General features: G+C 39.5%; 3 protein-coding genes across 3 annotated transcripts; 2 read left to right on the plus strand and 1 right to left on the minus strand.

The window, feature by feature from the left end:
• The first annotated feature begins 58 nt into the window (after positions 1–58).
• Positions 59–1,404, plus strand: LOC128264105 (ribokinase). The gene is made up of 3 exons (XM_052999443.1): positions 59–373; positions 431–982; positions 1,048–1,404. Exons 1-3 carry the CDS (start codon positions 318–320, stop codon positions 1,358–1,360), a joined length of 921 nt encoding a protein of 306 aa, XP_052855403.1. The 5' UTR covers positions 59–317; the 3' UTR covers positions 1,361–1,404.
• LOC128264107 (translation machinery-associated protein 7 homolog) lies at positions 1,403–2,017 on the minus strand. Its single transcript, XM_052999444.1, has 2 exons — positions 1,858–2,017; positions 1,403–1,790 (listed from the first exon to the last, which is right to left on the minus strand). Exon 2 carries the CDS (start codon positions 1,773–1,775, stop codon positions 1,581–1,583), a length of 195 nt encoding a protein of 64 aa, XP_052855404.1. The 5' UTR covers positions 1,776–1,790; positions 1,858–2,017; the 3' UTR covers positions 1,403–1,580.
• Positions 2,018–2,500: 483 nt separating this feature from the next.
• Positions 2,501–7,305, plus strand: LOC128264073 (monocyte to macrophage differentiation factor). Its single transcript, XM_052999381.1, has 5 exons — positions 2,501–2,754; positions 4,614–4,848; positions 4,957–5,147; positions 5,226–5,445; positions 5,961–7,305. The coding sequence occupies exons 2-5, from the start codon at positions 4,624–4,626 to the stop codon at positions 6,240–6,242; spliced, it is 918 nt and encodes a 305-aa protein (XP_052855341.1). The 5' UTR covers positions 2,501–2,754; positions 4,614–4,623; the 3' UTR covers positions 6,243–7,305.
• The last annotated feature ends 8,055 nt before the right edge of the window (positions 7,306–15,360 follow it).

A 15,360-nucleotide genomic window follows, 5' to 3' on the forward strand; every position in this document is an offset into this window, starting at 1 on the left:
GAAAGACCATCTGGTACTCTTAGTATTTTCTGGTATTTTTAAGTCCCCCACTTTTTTAGCTATAGATAAGCTATTTATCTGAAATTTCCCTAGTGACTAACCACCCCCGCTCCACCCACGATCTTGGCCAGGAATGAAGTGGGCCAGCTAGCTGATAGTGCTCCGCCCACTGCCCACTGCCCCCATCCTTGCCCTTGCCCCTCATCCACTGGGGTCACATAATCTCGGTCCGATAAGCGGAACGGCAGGGAACAACAAAACCCAAACCAAATCAAATCCATATTGCATTTGCAGCGATAACCGACACAGGAGGCGACATGGCTCAAACCACCGAAGTGCTGGTCTTTGGCTCGGCCATCATTGATTTTATATGGTGAGTGGCCGGAGAAATGCCTGAACATCTGATCCAATTTGGCCGCTACCTTTGCAGCTACACCCCCCGTCTGCCGAAACCCGGAGAGACGCTCCACGGACACCGATTCCAGACGGGCTACGGCGGAAAGGGCGCCAATCAGTGTGTGGCCGCCGCCCGACTGGGCTCCCGGACAGCATTGGTGGCCAAACTGGGGGCAGACACCTTCGGCGGTGACTATCTGCGCCAGCTGCGCGACGTGGAGGGGGTCAATGTGGAGCACGTGCAGCAGCTGGAGGGCCAGACGACGGGCGTGGCCCAAATAGCCGTATCCGAGGGGGGCGAGAACAACATCATCATTGTGGTGGGCGCCAACAGTATGTTGAGCTCCTGCGATGTGGCCCACGCCGATGCACTGTTCCAGGAGGCCAAGGTTTTGGTCTGCCAGCTGGAGACACCCATCGAGGCCACCCTGACGGCACTGAAATCCTTCCGGGGCGTGTCCATTGTGAACGCCGCCCCGGCCATGGAGAATACACCGCGGGAACTGCTCCAGCTGGCCGGGATCTTTTGTGTGAACGAAAGCGAGGCCGCTCTGATGACCCAGATGGCCAGCATTGAGACCGTCGAGTAGGTGGTGCTGCATTTTAATGACTAAGGAAAAGCCCTCTTATAGGTATACCTTCTTATTTTAGACAAGCTCAAGCTGCCACTGCGAAGCTGATTGAGATGGGTGCCAACACGGTGGTCATAACACTGGGCAAACTGGGAGCTGTCTTCGGATCCGCCGACTCCAAGGGCGAGTACCGGCATGTGCCGGCACCACATGTGCCCGCCGAGAAAGTGGTGGACACCACGGGAGCCGGCGACGCCTTCATCGGGGCACTGGCCCACAACATTGCCCGCCATGCGAAGGGCAAACTGGAGGATCACATAGCCGCCGCCTGTGCCGTGGCCTCGCAATCCGTCCAGTTGCCGGGCACGCAGGCCAGCTTTCCGCGTGCTTAGTGCCGACAGATTCAGTTTGTACAATAAATCTCTTTCCTGACGTACGTACAATGCTCTATTTAATGGTAAGCGTAAGTATAAAAAGAAGAAGGGATTTCCAACTGGTTAGACGATCAATTTTGGTCCACATGGCTGTGTTTCGGCTAAAATGCTGCATATTGTGGGTTCGGGATGTGGGTAGGTTGAAGTAGATTGTAGGCGTGGCAGCGGCGCTATGGCATCACTTCTTGCCCGACTTTTTGATCCCGCCACCGACCAGGGGTCCCTTTTTGGAAGCATTCGCCTTGGCCGCGTCCAGTGCCTTCTGCTGCTCCTTCTGCTTCTGCTTGAAAGCCATGTCGTCCTCGTCCATGTCCTTGGAGTCCTTCTTAGGCGCCTTCAGAGGCTTCTTCTTACCGCCCTCGCGTCCAGACATAGTTGCTTGCTATTGCTGCGTGAGGAAAACCAGTGGAAAATGAGAAAATCCGAGGGAATTAAACAAAATATAAGTCACGCACCTTTTACACACGTTTTTCCGATTTCCGTACGATTAACGCAATCGCTATCGATAGCTTCGCGGTTTCGATAGCCGATGCGCGTTGAGAAGGTGGGCAGGAATAATCGTTATTTGAATTAAACAATTTGCGCGCTTTAACCTTTTTGGCCTTTGAAGAGATTTCGGTTTGAAGTGATTAGGTTTGAAATATTTCAAAGCCTTTGTCCGCTTTTTCTTTATTTTTCTAGATAAAGGAATCGTTTCTAACTGCTTATTGGGGCTTGAATTGAAATTGCAATGAATTGTTTACTTATGGAGAGAGTTATAAAAGTCAGGCTATCTTTAAAATATATGAGATTGAATGCCTTTCGAAAGCCAAGTAGATCCCCATTTGAAAATTATTCTTTATCTTTTTTTGCGCCACCTTCTTTTTTGTAAATAGCATTACAGGGTGACATCACAAAGACAGATTTTAAATATAAATGCTAGATGTAACATATGTAATGTAAAAAACTAGTTGGACCAGCGAGTACCGTTTTAACTACTCCGTATGTAAAATGTGTGAAGAGAAGATGTAGTATATTTTAATTTAATTAGAGATGGAACATCGGCAACAAGCTATCGATGGCCAAAGAACTTGTTACAACACCGATGTATCGGCGTTACATCGCCGTTTCTCCCACCTCTGGCCAGGTCCCCCCAATCCGCCGACAGCTGAGTCCAGGTCCAAAAGAAACCTCCACAAACACAACGGTTCTCCGCCAGATGCAGTGCACCGAGATTTGGGGCCCTGTGAATCCTGCGTGGGACTGGGATTCCGAATCCGCCCAACTGCGGGTCCGTCCGTCGGCATCCGCATCCGCAGCCGCATTCCACCGAGCGCAGCATCCGCATTCGAATCCGCGGAGCCAAAAGGACGGTAAGTTTTCCCACCAATTCCCATCAGAAATTCGGATTTCTCTATTTCCCGGGGGAAAACGAAGGTGGGTTCGGAAAATACGGAAAATACAGGTGAATACAGGTGACAAGGCTGAATTGCGTGACGGCAGCGCTACAAATTGGATTACTGCACGTCGATTGATTCTAACTGAAAGATGTAAACAATCTTCGTCGCTTTCCTGTGCACTGAGAAAAACCACTCAAGAGTTTACTACCTGAAAGTCGAAATCAGTGAATCAGTGAACAAATGGGGTTTTCCAAAAATATTAGCAATTTAAAAACTGAATAGTCTTAATATACTCAGAGTCCAATTGAAAATTAAAGAATCAAAATCAAATGTAATTTTTTTAGTTTAAATAGGGATTGTTGTATATTAAATGTTCAGATCTAGATAGGAAAAATACAGAAACTTTGGACAATTTCAAATAAAAATGTTCAAAATACTTGGAAAACTCTACATTTTCTCCCAGTGATATACGGAAAGGAATGCCCGAGGCATCTATTTTTATAACGATTAGCATAGTCGTTATGGTGATGAAGTTCGTCGGGGGGGGTGGCGACCATTATGTTTTTCCACCCTGTCACCCCCGCGGCTCCCAATGGGGCATACTTTTGGGGGGTTGGGGGTCACCTGCTTACCACCCACTATCGCTCGTTTATTGAAAAGCTGTCATAATTGAATGAGGGGGAATACAGACAAGCCCGTAAAAGTTTTCAATCGCCTTAAGTGTTGGCAAATATTTACTTTTTTCTAAAAATACAGTGGTTAAAAAGCTATTATAAGGTCATTTCCATCGGTTATCAAGCAGCATATAACGAGTACTTCTGCCTCATTAATTCTAAAACCAAAGTTTTTCAGGGGGCATAAACTTATTTCGGTTCTATAGAACCCCCAGAAACTAAATGGACATAGTTTTAGACTTTGCGACTTGACGAAATATTACCATAATCAAACGGGCTACCTATGTACATGCACTTAATTATAGGAAAATCCCCATTTGACTCGAGTGGTTTTCTAACAGCCTATGCTGAACGTATTTGGACTTAAACATATATAAATTTAAAACTGCTGGTGGCAAGTACTTTTTTTATTTACGAGTCTCAATAATGAAATCATTATAAATGGGCAAATGAGTAAATTCATTAAATAGCCATTAGACATATGTATAAATCTATGTTTTTTTTTTACCCACGCAGATGCAATTATAATTCAAGTCAGATGTTTGTAGCGCAATGATTATATAGAACGTAATTAATAGCTTGCAACTTGCTTGAAATAAAAACAAATATAATCGGCTTACCGAAGTTGCCTTTCTGTCCGAATAAGATCTATTTTGACTGCAGCTGCAATTGAGTTCCGAGTGCCCCATAATCGTATTCCCGCCGGTGGGGCACATCTCATCCGATTTTTCTGGACTTTGAGACTTTGAGCCATGTTCTCAGCCCGCGTGATAAGCGGATTTCAATTGCGGGTCAAAACCAGCAACCTTGGCCATTGTATGCAAGTTGTCGGTGCATAATAAATGAGCATAAATTGGCTCAATGCTGAAACATCTCAAGTGACGGGGCTGGGCTGTCATGTCCATTGTCCATTGTCCATTGTCCATTGTCCAGTGATTGCCGTCGGGTTGATAAGCACTCGAGGCCCAAAAGCACAAGATGATAAGGGGGGATGATAATCAATTGGCCATAAAAACGGGGAAGCGTGGGTGGCTGGGTTAGGCGTTGGGTTAGTTGGGTCTGTTGGTTTTGTTGGTTTTGTTGGGTTTGTTGGGTTAGGCGGCTGGCAATCTATCAAATTTTACGAGTCGGACAACCAATTTGCAATCTAATCCGCAGTCTGTCCACGATGAGCACCAGCGAAGGGAGTGGCAATCTCAATCGGAATGGCAATGGCAATGGAACCCTTAGCCTGATGCAGGACATTCAAAAGAAGTACACCTTTCTCGAGGATCTTTTTAGCAAGTTTTGGAAGTCCATCATCAAGTCGAATTCCAAACTGAAGCTCCAGCTGCGTAATGTCAAGTGGAAGAATGCCAAGGCCAAGCCCGGCTGTGCCTATCAGCCAACGGAGGTGGGTTCCAAACAGCATTCCTCTCACATATTTATGTATTTGTAAAAGTAAAACGACATTTGTTGTTTTGTTGTTTTGTTGTTTTGTTGTTTTGTTGTCCAACAACAGATTGAGCAGGTGGCCAATGTGATTACCCACGGGATTTGGATACTGCCGGCCGTGTTTGCGGCCATAAAGCTGTTCGAACGCTCATCCAGTTCCAGCCAGTATTTGGTGTCCTGGGTGTACGGCGGAGCCCTTTGCATGCTCTTCACGGTGTCGACCTTCTTCCACTGCTCCTGCTACTGCGCCGAACACAAGTGAGTGGCCCAGATGACCTCTCTTGGTCGATTTCCCCACTGTTGCACCACTTCAATCGCTCTTTTTCGCCCGTTTAGAACCCCAAGGAATGTCAAGGGGTGGCCCAGTTTGGGCTGGCAGACGTACCGGGGTCTAAAGAACGTGCTGCATCGCTGCGACCGGGCCATGATATACGTCTTCATCGCCGGATCCTATTTCCCGTGGCTCACCCTGGAGAACACCGACCACTCGGCCATTCTCTTCTGCATGGAGTGGGTCATCTGGCTGATGGCGGGCATTGGAATTGCCTACCAGCAGGTGGGTTACGCCCTAATTTACCACAATTTGTTCTAAAGTCTCAATGCTCCTGTTTTATAATTTTCATTCTAATTTGTCCGTGTTAAAGTATCCTTTTTGTGCATTGGTATATAGGTATTGGTACCATAGGTATTTTTGAAATTGAGACAAATTATTGCAATTTTTCTATATATATTTTTTTATATTTAAATTTAAAACGTTTGATATTTAAAAGTAGTATGCATAGCTGTTGGTTTTTTTCTTTTAATGTTTTTTTCATTTTTAAATCTAAGTTTCCTTTGTGACTTTTAGTCTTTCTCTTTTTATTTGCCTATATGCGAAATTTAAAATAGGAACTCAGGATTAGAATATAATTACATTCAAAAATGCCAAAATGTTTATATTTTGGGTCTTAGAATCTGTGGTCATTTTAAAGTATAACTGGTATTAAATTTATTTTTATATATTATATTTCTTATTCTAACATAATCTTATACCAAATCATAATTGAACATATTTTTTACCACAAAAAACAGCTCTTTCACGAACGCTACAAGTGCCTGGAGACGTTCTTTTACCTGGTAATGGGCCTTGGTCCGGCTCTGGTGGTGGTGTTCACTGGCCACCACTTCCACGGGATGCTGCAGCTAAAGTTCGGCGGCGCCTTCTACATTTTGGGCATCGTGTTCTTCAAGGCGGACGGAATGATACCGATGGCCCATGCCATCTGGCACCTGTTTGTGGTGCTGGCCGCCGGATGTCACTACTATGCCATACTGGTGAACCTTTATCCGGGCGATGGAGCCATCGAACCGTGAGCAATGCGAGGGAGCAGCAGTTGGGGAACAGCAGTTGGGGAACACAGCGAATTTAGACCTTAGTACTTAGTACTTAACAACAGGGATTCGATTTTGTCAGCCATGTGTTATCATACCTATACCTATGTACATGATGTACCCGAGTCTCTGCTCCACAATTAGCCAAATTTTTCGAGCGAATACTAGTAGTTGTAGCCATTAGCATTACGGACTAACTAAATTGAAACGATTCTTGTGATCAGTATCTGCGGTCTTGCCAAAGATTCAAATTGTGCGAGTGCTCATGTCTCTCTCTCTCTCTCTCTCTCTTTATCTCTATCTCTATCTATCTAACTTGATATTATTATGTACTATAATATTGTGTTGACCTTTACATTGACCATGTTCCAGCTCACGTTTTGGGCATGTGTGTCTCAAAAGACTTTGAATTGTATTTCAAAAGGCGATCGACACAAACGAAAGTGAAATTGTACAAAGCTCCGATAATTTACAACATGAAATTCCTCTCCCACCCCGCGCCTTTTGAAAACTAGGAGCCCGCCTAGACTGCATTACATAATGCTTGTTTATACAAATGTACTATATTTAATACACATATATACCATATATACCATATATACCATATATACCATATACAGACGTAGCTAGAATTAAGGAGGCGTGCGATCCGCGAGCCCAGCCCAATTGGCCAGTTTCATCGCTTAGCTCAGGGACTACTCGATGTGTTCGCAGATACTGAAAAAGTTGATGACTATATACGCTCGATATTTTGGGGCCTGGCTCGCGATCGCCGGATATTGCTTTCGTGTATTCGTTTTTGGTGTCTGCCGTGGTTATTTCGGTGCAGCTCGATTAGTTTTAACGCGGAGTTCTAGGCATATCCCATAGAACACCATAGATGATGCTTGAATATATGGTTTATTTCAAAATGAAAGCAAATGTCTTTGAGGGGGAACCCTAAAAGTTTACAACTTGCTGATGTATGTTTTCAAATTTTATTTACTATTAAGCTAGTTAGTTAATTTACTTTATTTTTTGTTGAAAATAAATATGATTTAATTGACATTGTCTTGTTTAAATGTTAATTGGTAAATTGGTTGGTAAAAATGTTTATTTTTTTCTTGGAAAATGTAAAATTTATAAATATTTTTTGGGTAACTTAAATCATGTCATTAAAAATACTTTGTAAGACTTCAAAATTAAAACTGTCTACAAAATACAAATTTTCCCTTCACACACAACAAAAAAAAAACCATATTGGTTTTAACTAATTATCATTTAGGCATTTTATATATATTAATGCATTTCAAATTTGCAAATTTGAAATGCGCGCCTCTACGCGCCACCAACTGCTGAGACTTTGGCAAGACTACAGAACGGTCACACCTCGCAGTTAGCAAAGACACACTACGAAGTTAGCAAGGACACTTTAAAGGTGGGAAGACAAGATGGCAAGACGCCACAACGATTATCGATAGTTAGCGGGGACTTACTCCACAGCTAGCGAACACTTACTCCGCAAAACTGGAATGAAATTGTTAACAGTACACAAGAAGGGTTGTGAAAGTACCGAGAATCAGTGCTGTTAACTTGTCATTAAAAAAAAGCTAATCTTAACGGGATTGATGGGGAAAAAAGTCTGTCCAATTTAAAGAAAAAAGCCAGATGGGGAAATTCCAATATTTTTTCCTTATCAATGTCACTGCACACATACACATTATAGGTATAAGCAGCACATTCCAAGTCTGTAAAAACCCAAAAACCTCAACAAAATTTACTACGGTAATACAATACATTTTATGCCACTTTTGTTTATTTTTTAAATATAGTTGCATGCTGGCGGGTTAAATTTGAATTGTTTTCCGTTTGTCAATAAGCCCAGCTGACTGACAGTAAGACCGTAAGACCAATACTTCGGTCACACTAGAAGGAATAAACTTTTTACACTGGCGTAGCTGTTCGTCGATCCGAGTACGAAGCTTAAGTGTAGAGTGATCACATTTTGAATCTCATTGATATACAAAATTTTGACTTTTAAGGTTTCCTTTTATTATAAATGAAAAATTCATAATTTTTCAAAGGATGTGCGATAAGTGGTGTCATTAACAGTGTGCAAGAAAGTTAACAGAGTGCAATAAAACGTTGATTTTTTCCAAGCCGTGTTGGCAAATTCGCCAAAAATCGACATTTCGCCACCCCTAGTATTTGTGGCACACCAACAAAAAGTCGACATTTCGCCACCCCTCGTAATTTTTTTATGCCAAACATCGATGAAACCGATATTTTGAAAACATCGATTACACTTCTCACCCATCGTAATCCGGGCACACCAGCAAGAAATCGACGTCTTGCCACCCTTCGTAATCTGGGCACACTGCTTTGTTGTTGCTCGAGAAGGAAAGTCGCGCAGTGAATTATTTTCTGGTAATTTTCTCTTCTGTACTCCTCCCGTCTCGTGGCCTCGTCTTAATATTCGCCACGTAAATTAACAAAAAAGAAAAAAGTGAATAACGTTTAAAGTACTTAAAACAAGACAAAGACTACGATTTGTGTGCCGACTAAGAAAAATAAGAAAAACCCCAACGAAAAAACAATATACACACACAGAGACAGCACATGACATATACATACAGGGTTTCTAGCGTGACGTGAAGTGTATATAATAAAACGAATCGCACAAACGCAAAAACAGAAAAGCCAAATGGTAGTGGAAAACACGCAGACATTGTGAAAATGCGCATAAATCATTTCACAGTTATTATAGTATAGTACCAAAAAGAGCTTTTTCGGAGTTTTTCTTTTCTTTTTTAAAGTTATACCTGTTTTTTTTTTGTTAATTCTGCACAAACATTTGCATACATTTCACGACAGCGAGTGAGTAATAAGGAGAATACATACAAATACTCGCTGTTTTTGTTTTATTTTTTTCTGTACATTTTTTTGAAGTTAGTGCAAATAAATAGGAAAGAGCCGAAAAACATGTAAAATTCCATTCAGCATTTCCCACCACTAGTAACAACAACAGCAAAGCCGTTTAATCGCTCTCTCTTCCACTCGTTGCTGTTGTTGTTACTTTATGTACTCATTTTTTTCATGTGTTTGCGGCTTCGTCATTCGTATGTACATATGTGCGTGTATGCGTCGTGCCTACGTGAGAGAGCGTGCGTGTATGTATATACATACACGGCGCTTCTCTTTGCCTCTCCCTAGCCACGCACACACACACCGATTCATGCGCTTGGCTTACACTTTGTTTTTTTCTTTTTTTTGTTTCCGTTACAGTTGCGTAGTATATAGCAAAATACATCACCTAAATATCACTTACAAATGTACTAGTAACAACATTAAGTTGTAAAACATAAGAAAAAACACAGCTGCGTGTGTGAGTATTTAATTATTTTGTTTAACATTTTGTCTTAACTAAATTAAAGTAAGCAAGACAGAGTGGCTGGGTAAGTTTTTGTATTTTAAACAGCTTTTGGTGCATATAAACCACAAAAGAAAAAGCAAGGGCAGCTAAAAAATAACAAAAAAGACTAATACACAACATATGCATACAGTCGCGTCCAGCAGTAAATGACCGAAAATTCTAGACTAGGGTCGCTTTACCTGAGTTTTTATTGCCTCCAATTTTTCGACTTCCTTAGTTCCGTTGCACTTTGACTACCTACATTAACACATATCCTGTATACATAAGTATATGTTTCCTGTTTACCAACATTTCGCACCATGTGCCTGCTACGCATTAAAAACAATTTTTTGTCCCGGAGAAAAATGATTAATTCGATTAAGTTATTTGTTATTTGTGTTAAGTTTTTAAACTATATTAATAAAATAAACGAATAATGGATTAACATTTGTCATAAGAAAGTACATTTATGTCTTGATAAGATTATATCGGAATAAATAAATAAGACTAGTAAATATTAATAAATTAAAGTATTAATCAGAATAATAGTTGACAATTTAAAACCTCGTCTTCCCGGTTTTTGAAGCATTTACTATGATATATAAAAAGAAATACTTTGGTTTAATGCATTTTAAATAATTGATGAAGAGAGTTTGTTCTCGTGATGACTTTATCTGTGTTAAATAATTTTTTGTATACTCTATTTTTAATTCGTACTTTTTTTCGGTGCTCGACTGTGGCGACCGCCTGACGTCGACGGCATTGCCAGCTGTTATCGTTGAAGGCAACGTGTTTTTTGTTTTTTCTCGTGTTTTGGGTTACATTTCGTTTGTCCCTGGATAAGATACGCCATATTTTGGTGTTCCCCTTGCATTGCAATTAAAATAATTGCCATTTTTCGATTAGTGTTTATACATATGTAGCTTGAGATGAAAACGGCTGCTTATAGTTAAAACGATCCTCATTAGCGACACGCGCCTTTTAGTTATTAGGCTCGCATTTTTCCATTGATGAAAAAGGACCAAGGAATTTCCATGCAGGTAGGGAGTAAGAAAAAGATGTTAGATATCCACTTTGGGGTTGTCTCTTTCCTACGCTCAGCTGCCGTTTTTTTTGTTGTTGTTTGTTTTCCAATATGCAGCTGACTGGAAGCGAAGGGAAGGGGCAGCTGCATTTTCCTTCTCTCCGTCTCTGAGTTTTTGCTCCTCTTTCGCCCTCTGTCTCTCATTCTCTTCTCTTAGCGGGTCATTCCCCTTTTTGCTGTTGGCAATGATCGTTTGAAAAGATGTATTGGAATATTGGAATGGTGGTAGCATGCACCACCTTCTCCCTCTTCAGCAACCTTTTTTGTATTCCACTAAGGTCATTCCCTGGTGCAAATTACGAGTTACATATTTCCCATAATGGTTGTACCCAGTTTACGGACCTTATTTGGTCGGCATCCAGAATCCTACAGTGTTCCTTCGGAAATCGATTTTAAATTATAATTTTGCAAATTAAGACGATGTACATCTTTGGAGCGTTAAAATATCGAGTATTTCTTTGTAATACGAAATTTTAGATATATATTGTAATTTTTTCTACTTAAAACCAACGATTTCTCATATAATATCAAGTTTCTAATTGTAAACAAATTAAATTTGTTGGTATAATTTAGTCAAACCGAAAACTTATTTGTTACATATTAATCACAATTATTCCCGTACATTAGTTTATATGAATTCGACTTCAAATGCTTACTGTACTTTTAAAACAAGTTAAATACTTTGAAATACAAACTCATACACACTTGATCCCACTGGATACACTTGAAATAGCAACAACAAAATTCAAAACAATCCAACCGAGCGATCAGCTGGAAAGTTCGATGGATCGTTTGCTTGCGTCTGGCAATGCTGTTTGTTTTCGATACTCATTCATGCATGCGGGTGCATGACTCACTCTTACAGCTGAGAGACTGTTAAACAGAGAGATATATTTCTTAAAATATATACATTAATGGAAGTAGCTAAATATATATGGGCTTTTATCAGCTGTTTCGCACACACAAACAGTGCATAATGGCGCTGCTCTATTTACACAGCTGTGCTCCAAATTAGCCGACTACTGTTATTAAACTGTAAAGTTTTTCTGGCTATTTGTTATTGTCTTTCTCTCTCTTTCCTTTCCCTCGTACACTGGAATAAATGCATGTTAAATGGTGTCAATTCGTTTCAATCATTAAAAGGCTGATTGGTTTTGTTTATCATTAAAAACACTTGTTTTATATTCTCCTAAGAATCTTTATGTCAATATTTATGCGGGTTAATGGGGATAGTTAAATATTTTTTTGCTTGTTTGGAAAATTACAAAAATACAAAGGTACAGAATAATTCACAATCAATAAACAAATATTTAAAATATGTGCTTTTCTTTTTGATCAGTAATTTTATTCATGTTCACTTATAATTAAAATAGATGGTTGGCATTCAATAAATAAAATAAAAAAGTATATTTCTGTCACACATAAGTTTAAAATGGATTGACATTTTAATAAGGTCTATAAACATCCGTCAGTGTTATTTCCAGCTACCCCATGCAAAAATTCGAAATACATATTTTGGCATCGTTGAAAGAAAATTCGGTTCTTTTACTTTAAATGTCTCGAAAGAAATTTACCTACAAAAAATTACATCGTTATTTGATATTGTCAATTTTCCCTAAGAGTTTTGTTCGTGCTGGACTTTCTTTTTTCGGGTTTTTGATATCTCAGTGATTTAGCTTTCACCCATCTGCATATGAAAGTCAAGATGACTTTTGTTACTCTTTTTCGGTTAGGTTTTCTTTTAAACATTTTGGGTCTCTTATTTCTTGAGGCCGACTATTTGGTTACTCTTTTGTATCCCCCTCTTTTTTTGAACCTTTCCAGAATTCACAGCTTGCGACGCTTTTCGTTTCTCCATTTACGCATTTTCTTTGCTTGCTATGGATTTTAACGTTGGAAAGCGAGGTACACACGCTGTTTTATATATTTCGGTACATATTTTTCTTCCCTGGGTCTCTGTTCTTTTTTTTTTTTTTTTGGCAATCTGATGTGTATTGTAAATGGGGAAAAATCAGCCCTCGAATTGGTGACCGTACACTCCCATTCCACCCCACTTTATCTCTGGTTTTTGTGTTTCTGAGCGACCCAAAGCGATTTAGGCCGCACCGCCCACTTTTGCGCCTTATGCTGCTGCCCTCGTTTTCTGGCTCCTCTTTTATTCTCTTTCTCTTTTTCTCTCCTCGTTCTCTGTTTGCCAAAAGTTTTGATTCCTCTTTCGTTCCCTTGAAAATGGGAAAAGTTTCTTTTTTTTATTTTTTGGGTTGGAGGATCCCAAACTGGTGGATGTAATTTGATATATATTTGTACATACATATGTATACCATTCACGGGATTCGTTTTCTTCTTCTGGAAATAATTACTAAATTTCATAGGAAATGTGTGAAAGTATTATGGGGGTTTGTACAGATATTGATACAGATATTCGTTAATAAACTTGCACATCTCGTCTAGATTAAAGTCCCAAGAATATGTATTTAGTTTTGATGGGCTCTGTTCTACTTCGTTAACAATTTAAGTTAAAAATTGCATATTTGTTTAATTCAAAGTTCAAAGTTTAGGCTATTCTTTGATTAATTTACTTCAATTCTTGAAAAGGTTTTTAAGACATAATAATCAGAATCAATGCAGAGTTTTTGAATAGATTTAATGTACATACATAATGTACATACCATCTTTTAGTTATTCACTCATGTATTAATTATTAATTAATTTCACTTATGTAACAACTATAAATAAATAAGAACACTTTTTGTTTATCTAAACTTCACTTGTACTGCAATGTACTTTATTTACTAGCTCGCGATTAGAGTGAACCAAACATCGTGACTGATTTCAAGTTTCTGTTAAATATTGGCAAGGAATATTCCTGTGTTCTTGGTAATTTGAATTTTGGGCTGCGAGATTTTTTCCACCCGGCATTTTATAAGCGGGAGGTCAATTTGTATTTTCACCTGCCCCTGTCTGAAATCCGAGGAAAAAGGCAGCTGCAGGGAAATGTAATCTGTAATAGGTTATTTATTGTGAAGGTTATGTTTATGGGGATTAAGGGTAGATAGGGAAATTATTTATGCAGGGTTTAAATTTGATCAAATACAGTGATTTGCTTCATAGAGATTTTAATAAACTACAATTTAAGGTAGATCATATTTTATTACAGCCTTTGAAATAAAATCTCTAAAGATGTGCTTTTAAATGAACTATAACGATTGAAAATTATATATTTATTATTTATTATTTTTATATTACTTTTTATTTGATTATTCTATTAAAGCAAGATATGATATTTTTGTTATAAACTCATAGTAACTTTTACTCTGGATAAACGAAGTTGTTTAAAGATTGCTGGATATTTTAAATATTCATGTAATAAACGCAAGGTAATTTCAATTGTCGCTTGGCATATTCTGGGAATATAATCATCTAAGACTTAGAAATATTAGTGCTAGGCGATATTCTTTGGAATTCCAATCTGGGCAAAAAGTTGCAGCTTGCTTCCAAGTAATTAATTTGCAGCTTGCCACGTTCCACCTTTCGCCGTTTTCCACCCACCCGGACCAAAAAAAAGTTAGCACCTTGCCAGCATCCAGCTTCCGAGAACGCGGCACATCTGCCTGCCTGCCGAGATTTGGGATCTGGGAATCGGGGATCCGCGAGATGCAGCCGGCCACCCAAGAAAGTACGCCTGGCACACTTCCTCGCGGGATCAATCTATGGGATCTTAGGTAGCCCACGCGACTGGCACGCGCACCTTGCCTCCTTAGTTTTTCTACCTGCCACCCACACACCGCCCACTCTCTGGGTACCCCTCCTCCGATCCTTAAATAGCTCGATAGCCGAAAGGACCTCTTCAGTCGAGTTCTACTCGTGGCAAGTCCAACTTGTTTTCTGCGATATTGTGATTCTTGTGTCTTACATTCAATTTGTTGAAGAAAGTTTTAACTTTGTGATCATCCCATTATGGATTTTAATTTTGATACTGTGACTCCCTGTTCGACTATGTCGTCCTACTATAACTTTAAGATGGCCAGGTATGTCGGGTATTATTCTGTCTTTCGATTGGTAGTCAAATTATTGTATAAATGCGCAGCTATTCACTAGTGTTTTGGCTTAGGAAATTTTGTTTGCTTCATACTATGAGATGGCAATCCTGGCTAATTTGTTGCTAAGATAACGACTGTATGCAAAGTTGTAAGTGTTTTAAGTTTTAATTTATCTTAAGTAGTCTACGAACACAAAGGTTAAGTGTATATTTAAGCAAACAAAACTGATTTTTCAAAATATTAATTTTGAATAGGTATTTTAACAAAAAGCTAATGAAATAATTAACCTCTTTAGCTAAAAAAATGTTTGACAACTTTAGTTTTAAATACTCAAACACACGTATAAACACAGATCAATACGTAAATACAAATAAGGGAAATTCGTACTACTATTATTGGTTTTTCATTATATATTTCGTTTTCACCAAATCGCGTCGCACACAATTCACGTCTTTGTCATGTTTTTTCTTTGAATAAATGTATACCTCCCAACCCTTTCCCCTCCCATAAATAAGGGATATTAAATCAATTAAAACTAAATCAAATCAATCAACTCCTAGTACCAACAACAACAACTCTATCATC

Source organism: Drosophila gunungcola, unplaced genomic scaffold, assembly GCF_025200985.1.
Source record: "Drosophila gunungcola strain Sukarami unplaced genomic scaffold, Dgunungcola_SK_2 000057F, whole genome shotgun sequence".
Lineage (NCBI taxonomy): Eukaryota > Metazoa > Arthropoda > Insecta > Diptera > Drosophilidae > Drosophila > Drosophila gunungcola.

Excerpts from the sequence above, each read along its gene's own strand:
- LOC128264073 (XM_052999381.1), top strand. The coding sequence starts at position 4,624 with ATGAGCACCAGCGAAGGGAGTGGCAATCTCAATCGGAATGGCAATGGC. Across the intron at positions 4,849-4,956 it reads GTGCCTATCAGCCAACGGAG|ATTGAGCAGGTGGCCAATGT; the intron begins GTGGGTTCCAAA and ends GTCCAACAACAG. Across the intron at positions 5,148-5,225 it reads TGCTACTGCGCCGAACACAA|AACCCCAAGGAATGTCAAGG; the intron begins GTGAGTGGCCCA and ends TCGCCCGTTTAG.
- LOC128264107 (XM_052999444.1), bottom strand. The coding sequence starts at position 1,775 with ATGTCTGGACGCGAGGGCGGTAAGAAGAAGCCTCTGAAGGCGCCTAAG.
- LOC128264105 (XM_052999443.1), top strand. The coding sequence starts at position 318 with ATGGCTCAAACCACCGAAGTGCTGGTCTTTGGCTCGGCCATCATTGAT. Across the intron at positions 374-430 it reads GCCATCATTGATTTTATATG|CTACACCCCCCGTCTGCCGA; the intron begins GTGAGTGGCCGG and ends CTACCTTTGCAG. Across the intron at positions 983-1,047 it reads GCCAGCATTGAGACCGTCGA|ACAAGCTCAAGCTGCCACTG; the intron begins GTAGGTGGTGCT and ends TTCTTATTTTAG.